At 45.2% G+C, this 19,250-nt stretch overlaps 1 protein-coding gene across 6 annotated transcripts in view; it reads right to left on the reverse strand.

Moving 5' to 3' along the window:
- Positions 1-18,060, reverse strand: part of GRID1 (glutamate ionotropic receptor delta type subunit 1) — a 555,275-nt gene extending 537,215 nt beyond the window's left edge. For 5 of the 6 annotated variants that reach the window (XR_007507329.1, XM_049810876.1, XM_049810875.1 and 2 more), the window contains exons 1-2: positions 17,813-18,060; positions 15,423-15,578 (exon numbers count right to left, since the gene is read on the reverse strand). Coding sequence is in view for 4 of the 6 variants with exons in the window: in XM_049810876.1 (XP_049666833.1) it covers positions 15,423-15,578; positions 17,813-17,891 (235 nt within the window). In the remaining 2 variants the exon portion in view is untranslated. Of the gene's footprint in view, positions 1-15,422; positions 15,579-17,167; positions 17,277-17,812 lie in introns of those variants that run through there. The other variant, XM_049810877.1, reaches the window with a different exon arrangement.
- Between the last annotated feature and the right edge of the window lie 1,190 nt (positions 18,061-19,250).

Consider the following 19,250-nt stretch of genomic DNA (forward strand, 5'->3'; position numbering starts at 1 on the left):
GATCTTAAGGGTCTTTTCCAACCTAAATGATTCTGTGATTCTATTATTATGCTCCGCGTCTGGGGGACAAAGCTGGATGGATCATCTGGGTCACTGACTCCAATTCTCTGCAATCACAGGAAAATACAATCAAGGGGTCAAGAATACATCAGTCCTGTGAACACCAAGGATTATTTCCTAAATCTTCTACCACTGGTTTCAACCTGTGGTTCACAGATCAATCTAGGCAATTAGAAAAAAAAAAAAAAATCAAGTCTGTTGACAGTATATTTAAATTATCACCCCTCTCAGGAACTCTTCCAGCAGTATAGAAATTGAAAAAGCTTGAATACAACTGGCCTGCACCATCCCAAAGTCTACAGTAGAGGGCAAGGGCCAGAACTACAAGGCAACTCAAGAGGAGAGCAGAGGAAATTCAGGCTGTCATGCTGGCCCCAACAATATTAAGAAATGTGTTCTGTCAAATAGTTCAGAAAATCCTGATTGCAACCTACACAGCACAGAGAGTAAAAATGAAATAAGTAGCAGGTCCCCACTTATCTCACCAGCGAGAAAAATTCCTTCACAAGTCCACACCTAGTTTAACCCATTCCCGGTTTAAGCAAATGCGGTTTAGCAATAACAGAATTAACAAATAGGGGTACCAGCCTAATATAGCAAACATCTCCTCACTTCCTCTGGCCAGTCTGGTACTTTGGGTGATGAAAGGATGACAGCAAAGAGAAGGGAGGGAAGGAAATAGGGGATGAAGCAAAAGACTACCATGTACCTTAAGCCACATTTCAAGAGTAAGATCCCTTCTGGGACCCTACAGAAAGGTCAGAAGGAGGCATGAAGTATGTAGTAACACTACATGAGCTCTGGGAAGAGGAACTCCAATCCCAAGGACACATATGGAGGTCACAAACATAAAGTTTTGTCTTCCTTACTATGCTATACAGATCAAGCTTGGCAAGCACATGGGAAACTGCATTGGGACTCCCGTTTCTCTTCACCTGGTAATTCTCATTCACCGGTAACCAGAGTTAGAGCCAAACTTCCACAATTTAAAACTTAATCCAGGACCAGCATCCAGAAAATCAGTTGACCTTTCTCTGTATCAAGATAACTAATACTCTTAACAAGTTTACTTCCTATATTAATATTTTTCTATGGGAAGAGAGATAAAATAAGTTTCCTGTAAAATCTCATCAAAAAGAGAATATAATTATGGGGAGAATAGAATAATCCTTTTTTAAGCGAATATATCCATCTTGAGACAACCTTCAATATACTTTAGAACATTTCAAGCAATTTTATCAGCATTTAGGAAGGGAAAAGAATGCCTTGAGGCCAGTCCTGTCAGCAAATATTTCCCATCTTCAGCTTGAATCTCAGTATTATTCCAGGTGAACGCATTGCAGGCACAGTTTTTTAAAGCACTGTGAACACTGTATTATATTGATGGCCACACTTTTCCCATGTGAGCCACTATTTGCAAATATGGATACCGTGGAAAAAAAAGGTAACTGGTAATCTTTTGGAAAGAACACAGACACACTTCATACTAACAACCTCTTGTTAAGAAACTCAAAGGACTTTTTTAAATTAGATATACGAGACCAAGACCAAAGTACATCTGCATTTGTCTGTCTCTAGGGTTTCATGAGGATAATGATTTTATCATATCTGTTAGAAAACTTTCTGGCCAAAAGCTGAAATAGTTTTACATAATTTTTTTTATAAAAACATCAATATAACATAACCAGAAATATTAAAAAAAAAAGAACTGCAAAGTTCACATATATACAGACCTTTTTTCAGGAACCATTTCATTTTCCCTCATATAAGTTTATTTGAGCTTTAGACCAGCTTCCTCAACTGGTTTGCATTTTATCAATGGTATCATAAGTTTTTCTATCAATTCTCAAGCTATTTATTAACAACATATTGAAGATCCCACTTAAAATTCTCATCTTCAAAGTGCATTTTCCAAAGGCCCTAGGACCTATGATTATTTCCCAGTTAATCTGATAATCTGACAAGCTATTTGCAAATCATACATTCAAAGTAACCCTGAAGAGATGGAGATATATTTTTTAAAAACATTACTCTCTAAATCCATATATGTATTTGTATTTCCTAAATCCAACACATCTCACCAAAAAAGTAGTTGGGAATAGATTTAAAAGGCAAACTGACACAAGCCTTCATTTTGCCTTAAGGCACTTTCCAGGGGCACTGGAGCCAACAGAGCCTTTCCAGCTGTCACTATGCTGTTCTACATTCAAAGAAACTCTTCCTATTTCTTCTTCAACCTCAGAGAGAACAATCTTACCTTATTAGTTCACCCAATTGTCCCAGGAAGTGAATTGAGCAATGCAGGCTCATGCCTTTTTCTGCCTGTCCTTTGATCATCTTGTGACTGAGTTTAACTTGAATTTAACTAGGCAAAGTGTTGTGTGTATGTATGATACATATTTTTCTCTAGGGCCTTTTACAGTAGTTCTCTGGTCTCATGCGCTGCATTTTACAGTGTATGAATTTTACAGTTAACTTACACTCCACGCACAGGTTTTGTACAGAGGTGAACTACACCCTTGGGCAACTAACAGTGCTATTTGGGGGGGGGGGGGGGGGGGGGGGGCGGGGGAAGAGAAAAAAAAAACAAACAAAAAACTTTATACATTATAAGTCTGTCACAAGCTACAGACTGTAAGCTTTTCTGCCCTGCAAGCCCAAAAGAACATCAACATTTTAAAGCATGTTTTCCCTTTTTACAAACACAAGAGAACCAAAATAATTTCCTTCTTATTAATTAACCCATGTAACAACTTATTCATTTATTTTTCTGAGAAAATGAGTTTCAGAGCCAAAACATCACACACATCCTGCTCCAAGCCTTCCTCTTATAGCATCCTAAAGGAGATGTGCCACTTCCACTGACTCAACACAACCACCCACAACTTCTCAGGGCAAGACACAAGACTCCATTTACAAATAGTTTCCCTACAGGCCAGCAACAATAAAAGACCAGTTAGCAGGATTACCAAAATCCAGTTTAGAGCCCCATTGCCACCATGAGTGCAGGACATGAACTCCTGTTTTTGATCAACAGACTATTTCTTGCATTCCCCTTAGGTGCTTTTCTGTTTGCATGTTGAGCTGCCTAAAGGACAACGTCTCTTTGAAGATAATTAGCACAAGAAAGAAAATTAAAAGGCATTAAAACTATGACAATAATAATCTGCCTTCTAGTTCATGGACATTTTATGAAGTATTTTTTGACCAAATTACCATTTTAGTCTGAATGGATTTAACCACCAGTGTTGCCAGAATGCCCTATAGCAAATATGGCTGACCACTGTTGTAATTTCTTTTTTACATTCCTGATATTTTGCCATTCTTTAGAGCTACCGTGATGCTCTCAAGGAGCACCTCTGGCTTCTTGTCCATCTGTGTTCTCCATTTCCTTATGATGTCAAAGATAGACAATTGTAAAGGTTAAAATCTAAAATAAAAAGAGAGGAAGATCACCCATCATAATAGTGAAAGCAGGATGAGAGACTTAATTCTGTGATACAAACCCCAGGCTCACTGCAGCAGGTAACACAGAGGAAGCTTTGTGAAACTTAAAGGTTTCCCCTGGCAGTCACTGAAAGGCAGTAAGTCTACCAGAGACACACATTTCATTTCCAGAATGCAGTTCTACTTCTTTTAATGTATATGGAAAAGACAAAACCTTAGTTTTTTCATGTAGATATAGTAACCATTTACAAACCTTAGAATATGCTCTGAAAAAAACATCTGTGTACTGCTGCCAACAGATGTTGTCATCATGATGATTAAAATGCAGTGGAAATAGAATAATCCAGCAAATCACAAAAACCATGTTCATAAAATCTACTGCATTGAGCAGTGGCAGGGAAGAGAAGTACGGGGGGAACACCATGCTACCAAACAAGAGAAGGCAGGTAAAAAAGACATCAGAATTCGGAGAAATAATTTACATTTACAAACCTCATTAGGAAGTAGAATGATGAATCTGTTGTCCATATAAAATGGGGGATGGCTGGAAGTGAGGAGGTGGCTCTGAAAAGGACAACCACAGCCAGGAAAGTGTGTGTCTCACCAGCTAGATGCCTTTGAGAAACTGAAGTTTTGGTGAAGAACCCCAGGCGTAAAGATATCAGCTACAACTGTATGGTCTCCGACTCAGCAATAAGACACTAAGAACAAACCAAATGGATGACAGAATGGAGCTCTTCTGAGATAAATATTAGATTACTTGAAAAAAAAACAACCCAAACTAATGAAAAACAACAAAATGCCTTTTGAGAACTAGGATTGCAGCTTTGATTCAGAAAGAATCAGGCATCACTGGTGATTGCGTTGCCCAGATGACTCTCAGTTTTAGCTGAAACTATGTTTTCTTTTTAAGCAACGATGTAAAAGCAAAGAGGACACACCATGGTCACAGAAATTTAAACTGTCCTCAACTCGTGACAAGGCATTAAGCCTTTAGAAACCCATTTGTGAACCAATCTTGCCACACCAGTGGCACTGGCACTGGCAGAGAAGGGAAAGAAAGATTACTCCAGCCACCTGTTCTAAGAGGGCTGTCTCTCATCAAGCTTGACAACAGCACTTCTGCTTGCCTGCACAGTTGACTTTGTCAGTACCCATCCAGAGACAAGGCAAGACCCCACTGGCTGCCAAAGCACTGTAACACATTTAATGGGTATGCTAACTCACGGCTGAGGATACTGCTTGTCTAGAAGCCTTGCTGTAAGACCTTCCTCCCACATGTTCCCTAAGAGTTACCACACACAGTCCATCAGCTCCATTACAATTTGGGGGGGGGGGGGGGGCGGGGGGTAAAGAAAGGAAAAAAAAACCAAAACGCTGGGTAGTGCTGATATGTGAAATTATTTTTCATGTGGACTATACAATGCTTTAATCCAGATATAGGCACTCTCATTTCAAGCTACCTTGGACAAGTGACTTTCTACAAGCAGAGGTTCAGTCAACCTCAACTTCTGCTAGTCCATATCTTTCTTTCCCTATCTTGTCCTGTGAGCACACTTTGGAAATGCCTTTTCTTCTCTCTGGAAGGGAAATGTCTGCCACAGACTGATTATTTGCAGACTGATTACTTGCTAATGCTGTGGCATCCCTGCCCTTCTCCAGCCTCTTTAAAAATCCAAACCCATACTGTGCAAGTCCCTCGCTCAGACCAGAGGAAGCACAAATTTTTTTTCTGTTTGGGTCATTGAGTCCTACTTGTATCAAAAACAGTTACTTCCACAGTAACTGAAGTACTTCAGGACAAAAGCAAGCCGAAAGAAAAGAAAAATAAAGTTTCAGTAAAAATAAACCTAAAGCAGATAATTGGGTTGTTCCCTTTTATTTTTTTGTGCACTTCAACATGCTAGCCCTCTGTTTTGACCCTTGCAGACATCACATCCTAAGTTCCTTTTCTCTGAGCCTCTCAGATAACTGTTCTCATTCCAAAAATATCCTCAAGTAGGATAGAAAATGGACAAAACATTGGTCATTTAGATTAAAATGCAGCTAACATTCCACACAAGACAATGCTAAATTTATACCAGAGTTTTCCTTGGAGTTCTAAAGCATTTTTTAAATAAATGTGAAATTAAGTCAAGGGTTTGCAAACAGGCAGAAAAGACAGTGAGAGACTGTCTCCCATAAACCAACTCCTCCTTCCACCATTCCAAGTTTTACCTTTATCCAGAAGCAGAGAGGTTAAGAAAACAAAGGGCTTTGGAAATGCTGCTCTAGATTAGCAGTTTCTCCACTGAAAGTATTACCAAGCAGCAAATAATTGGTATTTCCTAAATATCAAGTAATGGTACAAAGTAGAGTCATTTACCTGCTGACAAAGACAATTCTCATTAACTTTACAAACATTTGCTTATATGGAAAAATCTTTTATTCACTTTCTAAATAAGAACAAACCAGAATGTCAATGAGATTTTGAGGATATTGAAAGTATTCCGTCAGCAATGCTACTAGTTAAAATCTCAAAGACTCAGATAAATAAGTTAAAAAGCAGAAGATTAAATGACTGGACTGAGAGACAGGATACATAATGAGAGCTCAGACTGGGAGTATTTTGGTTTGAGCTTGTCGTATTTTTTAAGCAAGAAAGTAATTTCTTGGATATTATTCTGTTGAATATAGGGGGAAAAAAAATTGTTTTCTTACTGTCCTTTTACTCCCTCTATGAAAAGTTGCTAAGGGAATGGTTCTCAGTAAGGTCAAGCAGTAGAAACCCTGCTGTGTGTTTTAATGCAGCCAAACACCACTTGAAATTAATGCCACTTGGTTCTTTTTACCTTTAAGCACTGGCTATTAGTGCTTTCCAGTATTAATTCTTACTGTGTATCTGAATATATAATATAATAGGCAAAAGGAAAAAAAATGGACAGGTACCAAGATGCCACAACAGGGTCAAAGGAAGGGAACTTCACAAAAGCAGGGCTAGCATAGACAGCCTCCTTCTGATAAGACAAACCTTTCAGGCTATAAAAAGCACTCCAAACCCACAAACCTGAACGCAGTTTCAAGCACAGCAATCAGGTCTCCAAATTATAACTAAATGCAAGCTATTAGTAAAAACATAAAAGAAACCCTTTTGACATATTTTTCATTTCAGATATTTATTGCCTTAAAGTTATGTAAATGAAAGAAATCTTGGCATATTAGCATATCATTATTATCTGCCTTTGAAATGATTACAGATCTACATATGATATAAAATGAGGTTCTCAAAATGTTGCACACTATTTAAGGGTCTCACTTCATTTTTCTCATGTACAAAAATCCTAATAACCAAAGAGCTACAATAAGGATCAGCATTAGCTGCTCCCTTTCCTCAGTGAAGAATGAAGTGGAAAGGATTCTCAGGATGGCATCTAGATTTCAACTTCAGAGCTGACACATTTCACGTTTTTGTGTAAGGTAGTCTGCATAACTTCTGCATGCCTTGTGCGTAAAATGTTTCATTCCTTGTCCTGAAACCTGGCCTCTTTCAACAGGTTTCCAAATGGAAAGAACCACACAGCATTTCTGTATGTAAGAAAAATCACTGCAAGTTCTATTATGTAAAAAAAACCAATGTGTCAAAATGCAAAATTGAATATGTAAGCCATTTTTCAAAATCATGAACTCAAATATCTGTAAATTATGGAAGAATCTCTTGCCAAAAAAGCTGTGTGGGCCATTTTCATTCTAGCAGCACACTTTCAGATAAAAAGACATCTGCTTAAAAAAAATAAAACTTTAATTTCATATAATTAGAAGACTCACACAGCAGTATGATTCCAACAATGCATTCTAAGTAATTTTTTTTCTGAGGAGCAAATTGAAAAAACACCTCTAAGCATGAGATGACAGAGACAAATAAAGACACAGCAGGAACTCTCCTCAGAGGGAATTTATTATGAATAAAAGTATGAAAAACATTTTGATCTTTGCCTAAAAAATGAAGAAGAGTTTGACTATGTTTCCTCTGAAATAGCAAAAAGTTAAATCCAAAGTAACTATTTCAGCCACAGTCTGAGTGCACTGTAGTCTTATGGTCAGGCACTATTGTAGTTGTATAACTAGGCTTTGAGGCTTTGTTTTGTTTTCCTTCCAGTCAATAACTACGGTAAGACATGAACAGTTTTAATAAACATGATGATATCCCCTCTGTTCAAAGAATGTATAGTTTTAACTCCTTTCACTGTATGGCTCAACCATAGCATGATAAATGACATCAAAATATAAAATTCATCTCATTCTGCAAGTATGAAGATGTAATTTAAAATGTAATACTTAGATAGTCAGTCCTTTAATTATCTGTAGCTGGAAGATTCTGAACACAGAAAGGCTCAAGGCATCTTCCCCGCTGGACACATTACAGTAAATTCAGCAATTAAATTAGTTGTATGGGGTATATGGGCATGCATGTATATGTATATGCATATATACAGATTGTATTTCACAATTTAGGATCATTTTCTTAAGCCATTATTTTAACTTGAGGCTGAGGCCATTTTGTATACCCATTTCACACTTACAGACCCTCTTCCACACTAATGACTGAGAAAAGCTGCCACAGACAAAGTAAGCACTCCGAAATTTATTTTCTTCAAGAAAAAAAAAAAAAAAATTAAAAAGAGAAGCAGAAAGAAAATCTTTAACCCTGAAACTCATTGGCTAATATTTTTATGAACACTGCTTATTTCTGTTCTTTTGGGATAATTTCTAGCATGCTAGTTAATGATGTAGCGTATTTTCTGTAATGAAATCCTAGAATAAGAAACCCAACTGCAGCTCCTTGATAAATGAGCAGGATCAGCAGCAGGATCAGTAGGAAAGACCATTAGATACTGAAAAAGAATTGTAGCCTAGCCTGCAGCTGCTCTTGTGTATGAGACCCTTAAAACAGATGGGAGATCCACACCCAACACGGAAATAAAGGTATTATCAAGTCTGCGAATTAGAAGAGAGAAAAGAAATGAGCTTAACTTGTTAAGCAGATGGAGGGAGTGAAAAAAATCTTTCAGCCAAAATAAAAACTTTTTAACTGCGAAGCATGAAAATAACACGGGATTCCCTATCATCCCACAGCAAGCAGGTACTGAGACACCTCCTGTGGCAGGCTGAGCACGCCACCTCCTCATCACCAGCCTCCACCGAGCTGGAGCAGGACTCTGAGCTCCGAACAGGTCCCATCCATGCTGTTGGTGTTTCCACAAAAAAACCTTACTTCCTTGGGATGCTAAGCTGTGAGCTCACAGCAGCACCTCCCTCCTCCTTCGCCTGACTCCTCACTGCCTGCTGCACCCCGATGCATGGCACTGTCTGGAGCTCGCTCACCGGGCAGCTCAGCCCCAGCCCGAAATGATGGCAGCCTCTACAAACACAGAGAACACGGCTGGGGTGGAACTAATCCCAGCACACCCTGTAAAAGAACCCAAGCTGTAGCAGTGATGTGTTTGAGTGGGACTGTCTCCCAAAAGTACAACATATTTTGCACCTGCAGTTAAACCGTGACCAGAACCTGAATAGCTGTGAGTACAAAGTAACAAATCACAAGTGGAATGAAACAACTAAACAAAGGTGTATTTGGATGTTTGCCCGCTGTCTGTAGCTTGCATTCATCCTCAGCACCAAACGGACTCCTTTACGGGCTATTGACTCCTTTCCTTCCTACTGAAGATATCTGCAGGTCCCTGCTTTCAGCGGAAGAACACCACAAGAATGGGAAGAGATGGACATATTAATTTGCTGTTTTCTTCAGCTCTGCAAAACACTCTGGTTTATAATTCACTGAACCATGCAACTACAGAGCATAAAAACATAAGCACAATGAGATGACAGTGTCACAGATGTCTTCACTGTGGCAGTCCTTAACAAGTCTTGGTCTGGTCTCGGAGGGCACAAGGAGGTAAAACTGTTAAACCCATTCACCCCACTGAGCAACAGCTTTTAACTGCAGCAAACTAGTAGAAAAAATGTGTAGTTGCACAGCAAGGCTTCTCTGACCATGGGAGGGAACCCCTACCCACACTCTTTCTGGTTGTTTTTTTAAAAAGTGTTGAAAGCTCAGACTAAACCTAGGGAAAAAAGTATATAACAATATGTTCTTTCTGGAGAGCTCAGAGTTCACCTGTCAAAAACTTCCAAACAAGACCCCGTACCCTGATGAAAACAGTGTGAAACCTGTGTTCAAGCAAACCATGGAAGAAGAGCAGATAAAGGTAAAATTACGTGACAATGAAAGACTCTGGGGAAACCATTCGAGAAAAATTAATTGACCGTATATTGATATAAACCAACTCTTTGCAATTCTGGCACCAAATTCCCCAATCCAATGCAGTCAAATCAATAAAGCTTTGTGGTTGTTTGGGTTAAAAAAAAAAAAAAAAAAAAAAAAAAAAAAAAAACTAATAATTTGTATATGCAATATTTTATGAATTTTCATCTTATTTTTTAATTGCAGTTTTTATGCTTCCCTTTCCTTTCTCGCTACTCTTCCATTCTGATATTAAAAAAAGCCTACCTCTAAAAAAAACAACTTTCACTTCTGGGGCATGTGAAACTATAGCTCAACAAAATAAAATGTCTTACTCTGCATTTACACAAACACCTCTTTGATGGTGCTGGATCTGGGCTTACCCAATGGCAAGGGAAAGGTTACCACCATGACCCAGGGGTATCTTTTCACAGTTCTTGTTAGGTTTTCCTCTCCTACATTTAATAGCCACCTATGTCTAAATTCTCGCAACAGAAAACAGTCCTTTAACTGAAGCCTGAAGTCTGTATTTCGCCAGCTTCTGGCCCACCTGTGGGTTACTAGTCAGGGACACTTGCACTAGCTTGAAATAGAGTCCCAGGTTTGCAAAAAGAGCTATGTGCAAATATCCCAAGACACATGCACGCACACACAAACATACAGTCACTCTGCTCCTCTGCAGCTCCCTACCACTGGGCAATGAATATATGACAAGCATAGCTCTGCTTGGGATTTTAGCCAGATAAATAAATGTAAGAATAACAATGGAGCTGCTTAGTCCCCTTCTCCAGCTCTGTATTTCATCTTAGTTGTCTACGCATTGATCAGCTTAGATCTTCCCAACAAATAAAACTGTTAGAAAGCAACTGTGATTGTAACTTGAAATAATGTGCTGAGCCAAGATAGTTCAAGAACTGTCTCACTTCTTCGCCCCAGTATCCAGTGATAGGACGCGTGGGAATGGTTCAAAGCAGTGCCAGGGGAGGTTTAGGCTAGACATTAGGAAGCATTTATTTACCAAGAGGGTGGTCAAACACTGAAACAGTCTTCCTAGAGAGGTGGTCAATGCCCTAAGCTTGCCAATGTTTAAGAGGCATTTGGACAACTCCCTTAGCAACATGCTTTAACTTTTGGTCAGCCCTGATTTGGTCAGGCAGTTGGACTAGATGATCTTTGTAGGTCCTTCCAACTGAAATAGTCTATTCTGTCTATTCTATACCAGGTATGTATCATTACCAAGTCCTACAGACTATGATAAGAGATCAGATTCACTCAGTGGTATACAAAACACAGACATCCAAACAAGCAGCAGCTCTGAGTTGCTCTGAAACCACAGCAGCATACATGGGACTGACAATAAACCCATTTATGGAACACGATTCTTGTTCTCAAATCACATTCTGATTTTCCAAATTTGTTCTGGTTTCCAGAGCTGACAGCATTTTAACATCAACAAGCACACATACAACGCTGCTCAAATTAGAAACAATTCATGTGAAATTGCTATGCAGAGAGAACAGCAAGTTTCAGCTCCAGGAAAGCTCCATAGATGCACAAACATCATCCACTGAGAAAAAGGGCTTTAAAGTTTCACAGTTTCTGAGTAACTATCTCCTTTCGATCCCTTCTCCAAAGAGCACTACAAAAGTTAAGTAATTACATTTCCTATGCCCCAGTTTTGACCTACAGCTAACTACTCCCCCTCCAAAAGCAACATTTTAAAAACTTACGTGTTAGTTTTGTTTGTTTTTTTAGTTTAAACATGCCATCACATTTTCAAGCCCAGCTGGAAACTTGTTTGCCATCCATATGTCATACACACAGTCCCTTTTCAACACTAATGGCATGCTCAAAAATCCCAATTTGAACTGAAAGCTTTAAAGTGTTTCTCATACCTTTGAGCTTATTTGAATCCTTGAATCAAAAAAGGTTATCACAGTACTAGGTTAAACACACATCACACACAAACAAGCACTCATTATCTCACATCTCAATCACTTAACAGAAACTGAGCACACAGCTCTTTTGGAAGCAAGGATATAATTTGACATCATATTTGCGATTTGAGCTCATTTCCTTAAAATCATATGAAAAGAACAATGATTCCCCGTATATCTTCTCCCATGACAGTCAGTGCAAAAACAATTTTTCCCTCAAGTAATTGCCACATACATAAAAGCAATATTCCACAAAATGCAACAACTGCTTGCAAGTGCGAACAGACAACGAAGTCCTATTTTATGTGTGCACCAGGGTCTGTTTATTCTTTACTGTTACATCCCTTGCCACTGAAGTTCCTTCCACCCACTTGCCACAATTTGTTACAGAATATGAGTTTGATGGGGCCAAAAGAATCTCTTTACTCATCAGCACAACAGGATCTTGTTTCTGCAACATATATTAAAATGAAAGACAATGATAGAACACAATTTACACTTTTTGTTAATTATTGTTCTCTGGCACCCGACATAACCATCAACGTGAGTGTCCGCCAAGTCTTTGAAGAAAACGGATCTCTGAATTTTATTTACCTATTTCAGTCACCAGAAACTATCACAGTAGTACCCTTGTCTCTCTAAAGCAAAGCCCCTAAAGCTTTTTTTCAAAATCTTACAACACTTCTCAGCACCTTCCAGCTACTCCATTTATGAAAGGCGAGGTTATTTTCTGTTTGGCCTTTAGCTCTGCAAATGCACTGCTCCTACTGAGAAAACCCTACAGTTACTACTCTTCCATGCTTCCTAGCCACGCACAAGTTCTTCAGCTGCACAATAAATGCCAGGTCAAACACATGTTAAAAACTGTCTCCATCAGTAATTAAAGTCTTGTTATTGTGTAATAGACTTTGTTCCATGGAGAGATGACTTTCCATAATTTTACCAGCACAGTATCATTGAAATGAAGGTCCTTGCTTGCAGCACTCTTTCAAAAGGACTTAAGGAATGATTTACAATGTCATCTCACAAGACTGTGCAAAAGATGCTTCAAATAAAAACAATATTTGTGATTGGTTTGATTGCGTGAACTATTCTGGCAGTAGTATCACAATGGTCTATTTTTACTCCAGATTGGTTTTTACTATAAAAAGTTCCATTGCTATGAAACTAATGCTTGCAACACTGATTTCCATGGCGCTGCTTAGAAAGACATTGCGGAAGAATAATGTGGATGTCAGGGCATTTTATGTAGCAGCAGCAAGATTCTGTGAGCAGCCTGGGCAGCGGATTTGCTCCAGGTTATTTTGGCTACCATACACAATATTCTACCAAAATGAGCAGGACATCCGTACAGTAAGATACAATGAGATTTTGAACAGTCAGAATGACACCAGCTAACACTGGGCAGAGAGACAATGCTCAGTAAGAACAGCCCAGCAACTTCTACATCCCGTGGATCATTCTGTCAGCAGGTTGTATAACCGTTTCAAAAATAGGAAATTAAATCTCAAATAAAAAAAGACCCAACCCAAACCAACAAAGCAAGCCAGGAAATTGAGCAAAGTCTGATACTCTCCTCTTAGCTCTCCCACTGTGGCAAGGTTTTACTCACAGATAAGATCATTTTGTAGTCCTCCCAAAAGAAGACACATTGATACGCTTTAATGAAGTAGTGGCAGAGAGCAAGTTCTCTTTGGAATTGTGAGCATTCATCAACGACTTCCTGAATTCTGCAGCGTGGGATCAGTTCATCAAAGAGTGATTCTAACTGCAATGGGCACATGAGCCCTGAGAGAGCATCGTGAAAGTGGTAGGAGGAAACATCTTTATTTACACATATTCTTCAGGTAGAACAAAGATTCACAAAGATTAAAAATCTGACCAGAGTCTTTTCTGTGGCTTCAGCATAGATATTCAACGGAGAAATTTTATTTTCATAGTAGTCTTCATAAATGCAATACTAATCTTCAAGGTTAGCAAATAAACCAATTTAAAAAAAAATCCTACTAGATCAAGAAGAACCCTCCAGTTGGTCATGCTTTTCTGCTTTCAACAAAACTGAGCAAAGGGACTCTGTCCACAAGACTGTCAACTCAGATCCCAGGGCATTCAGAATAGTTTCATAAAGTTTTACTTCTGAGAAGAGACGTTGTTGAAAGCAATTGTTCAGCCAGCCAACTACTGTCACTTCCATGAATATGAATAAGCTCCAATATAGGACACTGAGCTTTTGCAAATGTAAGAAGATCCAATTGTTCAGAGTTAATCTTTGCCAATAAATCAACCTGCCATTATTTAGAGATTTTTATTTTCCTCTGGTGTCTGACTATGTGGGTGGAGTTTTGTTTTAAAGTCCCCTTCTTCCCGTTTTTGTAAAGATTTTTTTTCATACCGCCTTGCTAAGCTTTCAGAGCAGCAGGAGGAATCCTACTGTTAATGGGATCAGGCCCTTGAAAAGGTGTATTTTGCTGTTTCTCCTGAATGTGCATGATATTAACTAGCACCTACTCTGAGGAAAAAAAGATAGCGGAAGAAATTGTTCAGAGTTCATGAAAATTAACATTTGATGTAATTTTGTAGCCATAATTTTCAAGTACACAACCTAGACATAAATACATATGGATTAATGCAAATTTTCATACAGGGAAAGATTCACTCTGTGCTCTGTAAAACTAAGGGTAAGGCTGGTGATGAATCATTTTTTTTAAATATTCTAGTCTGGGTATATAAATAGCTCTCTGTTTCTAGAATAATTACTACTGAAAAACACATCTTCTGAAATAACCTAGGCCATAATTAACCTTGGCTTCATTAAATCACAAATAATATCTTTTTAAAGGCTTATTTGTGAAGGCAAGCTGATTAATTTAAACGGTTCCCTTTGCAAAAAATCTAATTGAAATTATTTACCCGCGTAGCTACTTGTCAGATCTTGTAAACTCTGGGAGGTTTTCAGCCGGCGACTCGGCTACCTTACCCTCTCCCCAGCCACCCGGGAGGGAGCTCCACTCGCACGGAGGGCCGCCCCGGCTCTGCTTCCCCTTGGGGGGCACGGGGGCAGAAGCGCAGGGAGAGGTGCCGCCTTGTGCCCCGCCACCTCCCGCAGCCGTTCCCGCGAGCGTCGAGTCCTCCTGCCCGGCCCCTCGGCGCCGCAGGAACCCCCCCCCACCACCACCACCTCCCGCTCCGGGGGGGCCCCCCCGTCTGCCCTGCCCCGCCGCGTCCGGGCCCTGCTGGGGGGGGGACGGGGGACTGGGACGGGGGCGGCGGGGCGGCTCGGCCTTCGCGCCGCGGCGGCGGAGCGAGGGGGCGCTTGCGGATGCAGGAGCGAGCCGGAGCCCCCCCCCCGGCCGGCCGGCCGGCCGGCTCTCCCGCGGCTGCCACCCCCCGCCTGGGCTGGGCTGCCTGGCGCGGCGCGGCGCGGCCGGGCACGGCACGGCACGGCACGGCACGGCTGGGCACGGCGCCGCAGCCGCCGCACCGCGCCGTCCCTCCCCTTTCCTTGTAAGACAGCGCCAACCCCCGACCGAAGAAAAGTTTCCAGCCGAGCGCCAGGACGGGTCCGGGCTGCCACTGCGCTGAAACCGCCTCCCGCCAACCGGCCGGGCCGGGCCGGGCCGGGGGTCGTCCTCTCTCAGCCCCGTCCCGTCCCGGCGCCCAGCCCGCCCGCGCCGTGGGTGCCGCTCCGGGGCGCTCACCTTCCTGCACCGCATGGAAGGGGTTGTTGGCCTCTATGAGCTTGATGGAGTAAGTGATTTTCTCGCTCTGGAGGATGTCGTCATTGAGGTTCAGATCCGACACCGCCTGCTTGAACACCTCGTCGTCTTTGGCAGCATTGCCTTCGAAAATGGCACCTGCGGGGAGGAAGGCGGCAGAGGGTGAGGAGGGCTCGGCCCCGCTCCTCACCGGCTCGGCCCGCCCGCTCGCCGCACCAGAACCCCCGCTCCCCCCTGGGCCGTGCAAAGCTCGAGCCGGCTCGCACGGTGCCAGGCGGGGGCAGCTCCGGGGGCACCGGGTGCCTGGGGGGCCGGGGCCCACGCGTGGGCGGCCGCCACCGGCTGCGCGGCCTCGCCCGGGGCGCGGGGAAGCGCAACCCTCCTCCCGGCCGCTTCTGCTCCCCCCGGCATTTACGGAGCCCTGAACCGGAGTCACGCCGGGCTGAGGGACTCGCTTCGCCAGCGACGGGAAAGGGAGCAGGCTTGGGAATTCGACCAACTTTTCGCTCACTGCTTCGCCGCTCCCTGGGATGCTGCCTTTCGGGCAGCGGATTTGTTGAGGCTCGCATGCACACGCGAACGTGAAGCCAGGATTTGCGTCCGGTAACCTGGAAGCTTGAATTTCAGTGTCCTGTTTATGCAGTTAACGTGAAAACATCTGGCGATGTGTGTTACATAAGATTCCCTCTCTACGGAGCGCGTGTGTGCCCACGCCAGGCTTTACTGCCCTGCTCTACGCAGCAGTGGGAGATCTCTAGTGCTGGCAACAAAATGAGAACAAAACCCGTTATCCCCCAGCCTGGAAAAGTCCTGCTGATTCACACTGTGCGTGCCTGTGGCTGGAGGCTCCGTGCACCGCCCGTGTGAAACCAGAGCTCTGCACACAGCCGCTCGCCTCTCCTGCCCACCGGACCGCTATTTCTGCGAGGAGTTAGTTGGCAAGCACCACTCGGGCTGAAGTTCCTGCGGGGAGAAGCCGCGGCGATACCGTCCACCCGCAGGAGAAGCGGGGCCAAGAGGAAAAGCCGCGGAGGCTGTTTCGCTCACACGCACACGCACACACAGACACACGCACACGCACAGCCCGGCCAGGGCGCTTCCCCAGGGCGGCCCCACCGCCCCCCTGCCTCCCCGCGGGGCCGGCCCCGGTGCCGCCGGGGTCTGCCCGGCCCTGGGGAGCGCCCCCGGGCCGGAGTCCCCCGCTGCGGTCAGGGCTGACCCCGTCTCCTTAATGGCTCCGCAATGCTGTCTGCCTTGGCTGCGCCCCCAGGCTCCGGAGGCGAGCGGCGCCGACCGGAGCCTCCTCCGCCGGCCCCGGAGCCGCCCCTGCCGGGAAACTTGTTACAGGGCTGGTCCCCCTTCCCCCTTCCCCGCTCCGGGTCGACGCGGGACTTTCCTCCCGTCTCCGCGGAGCCTCCCCTCGCTAGGGCCGCTCCCGCCCCGGCCCCCTCCTTTTCTTGATCTCCCATCCTCCCCAAAAGGCTGGTGGGAATTACGGCTTTTTCATTTCCCGGCCGTACTCCCGTCTCCTCCTCTATCATCCTCCACAAGTGATTCTCTGCCCCCCTCTCCGCCCCTAAACATCCTCATTTTCGTTCCTGCTGGTACCTTTCAACACCAGCCAAAAGGTGACTGCAGAGCCTCGCTTTTGCTTGCCAGCCCTCCCGCGGACATCGCCGTGCCTCGCTCCCAGAAGCCATAAAAGTTCACATCAGCCTTTCCTTTACCTCTTATTCATACCCCTCTTCCTCCCACTGCTGATCCAGCCTTCTCGCTGCCCAGGGGGTTTAATGAGATCTTATTCAAATCACAACAGTTGCGCGCATAGACACAGACACACACACGGCCGCTGCAAATCTCGCCTTTCTAACCCCTTCCCAGCCAAGTCGTCGTCCCTCCCCCCCGGCCCCCCCCCCGCCGCATTCCGGCTCGGCTGACACCTGCTACGACAGGGGATGGAAACCAAGGGATTATCTCCCCGAAAGTTTTCCCTACGAGCACGTACAGATTATGCCTCTCTCCTTGCTCGGGTGTTGGGGGCGGTTGTTTGTTTTCGGTGGCGAGGAGGCGGCGGGGGGGTGTGGGGGGGGGAGAAAGCCTTTCCACGCAAACAGGTCCAAGCAGAGGCTCCCCAGCCACATGGGAGACCGCAGCGGCGGCCCCGGCGCACAGCCGGCATTTCGCCCCTAACTTTACAACCGGGGGGGAATTGAGCTGCCGTTCTCCCTTCCCTCCTCCTGGCTCTCCGCGGAGTTGCGTTCAACCGCCGCCTGTGACATTACCGCGGTTAAACGAGACGCTCCCTTCATTTATTTATTTATCTGCCGCCTCCCTCCAACACCCCCCCCCCCCCCCCCCGCTTCCTCTCTTACCGATGTGGATGATGGAGTCCGCCCGCACCGAAACGCACTGAAATATCCAGGGGAAAAGCCAGAGCATCAACACTTCCATTTCCAGCCTCTCGCACAGCACATCAGCTCGGGTTTAGCGGAAAGACAGACGGGGGAAAAGAAGAAAAAAAAGGCGCAAGGGCAGGTGGAGCACGGCAGCGGGCGCGGGGGGGAGATGCCCAGACACCCCCCTTAGAAAAAAATCCCAAATTCCCCCAGCGCCCCAAGAATTTTCCAAGCTTGAGGAAGACGGGCGGCGGGGAGAGGAAAAGAAAAAAGAAAAACCCAAACCGCCGGGGCTCAAAAAGCACGGAGGTAGATCCCGGGTTGGCAGGCGGCGCGGCGGAGCCTCCGGCGCTCGGTGTGTGCCGGGGCGCCGGCAGACCGCGAACTGCGGAGCGGCCCCCCCGCCGCCGCCGCCCGCCCCCCGCGCCACGTGACTGCGGAGCCTCGGCGCTCGGTGCCGCCGGGGCACGGCGCGGCGGCGGGGCGCGGGCAGCGGGGCGCCCGGGCGGGCGGCACGGAGGGGAGCTGGCGGCTCCGCGAGGAAGCGGGATGGCTGGGCGAGAACGGGGAAATTAATTGCAATTAAGCGTATTCAGATGCACCCAGCATTACGGACGGGTCTGCTTTTCTCGCTCGCTCTCTCTGCATATATGTGATGCATGTATATCTCCCGGGGGAAAGGGGCGGGGGGCCGATGCTCCGAGCGCAGGGAGCGGAGGAGGGGGCGAGGCCAGGCGGCTCGGCAGCTCCCCGGTTGCCGGGCGCAGGCTCTCCCGCGGGGCTGCCGCCCCCGCCCGGAGGGCGCCCAGCGCCCTGCATTGCGCGGCCTCCCGCAGCCCCCGCCCGGAGCGAGGCCGGCGCGGCTCGGCTCGGCTCGGCTCGGCTCGGCACTGCGCGGCGCGGCGGGACGCCCCCGGAGGTAAGGGCGCGGGGCTGCGCGCCCGCTGCCGCTCGCCCAACTTCGGGGACCGGGGGCGGCGCGGGGGGATGCCCCTTCCTCCCTCCGCTCCGCTGGGGCCCGGGACACGATCCGCGTTTGACGAGCGAAATGGAAATGCGAGGGGTTTACCCCCGCGCTGGGGGCGAGGGGGTGGGGGAGAAAAGTGGTACAGCAAAACCGTTTCTTGTTTTGTTTTGTTCTAGCTTTCAATGAAATCTAATTCATAAATTGGACATGCTCAGGCTCAGAAGACTAATTCATCCCCTAAAACAAACGCATCAGTGATTGCAGGCACCCAAACGTGACAAGCGTCTCAATATGCCAAGGATCCAGAGAAAACAAATTCATTCAGGAGCCCGAAACGTAATTAAAACTACTGCCAAGAAAATGAGTTGGGAGCAGGATGTTACCAAGATTATTAAGTTGCTGCGGGGCCGAGGCACGGACCGCGATAGCGATACATATAGAAAATGT

This window comes from Accipiter gentilis, chromosome 9, assembly GCF_929443795.1.
Source record: "Accipiter gentilis chromosome 9, bAccGen1.1, whole genome shotgun sequence".
Classification (NCBI taxonomy): domain Eukaryota; kingdom Metazoa; phylum Chordata; class Aves; order Accipitriformes; family Accipitridae; genus Astur; species Astur gentilis.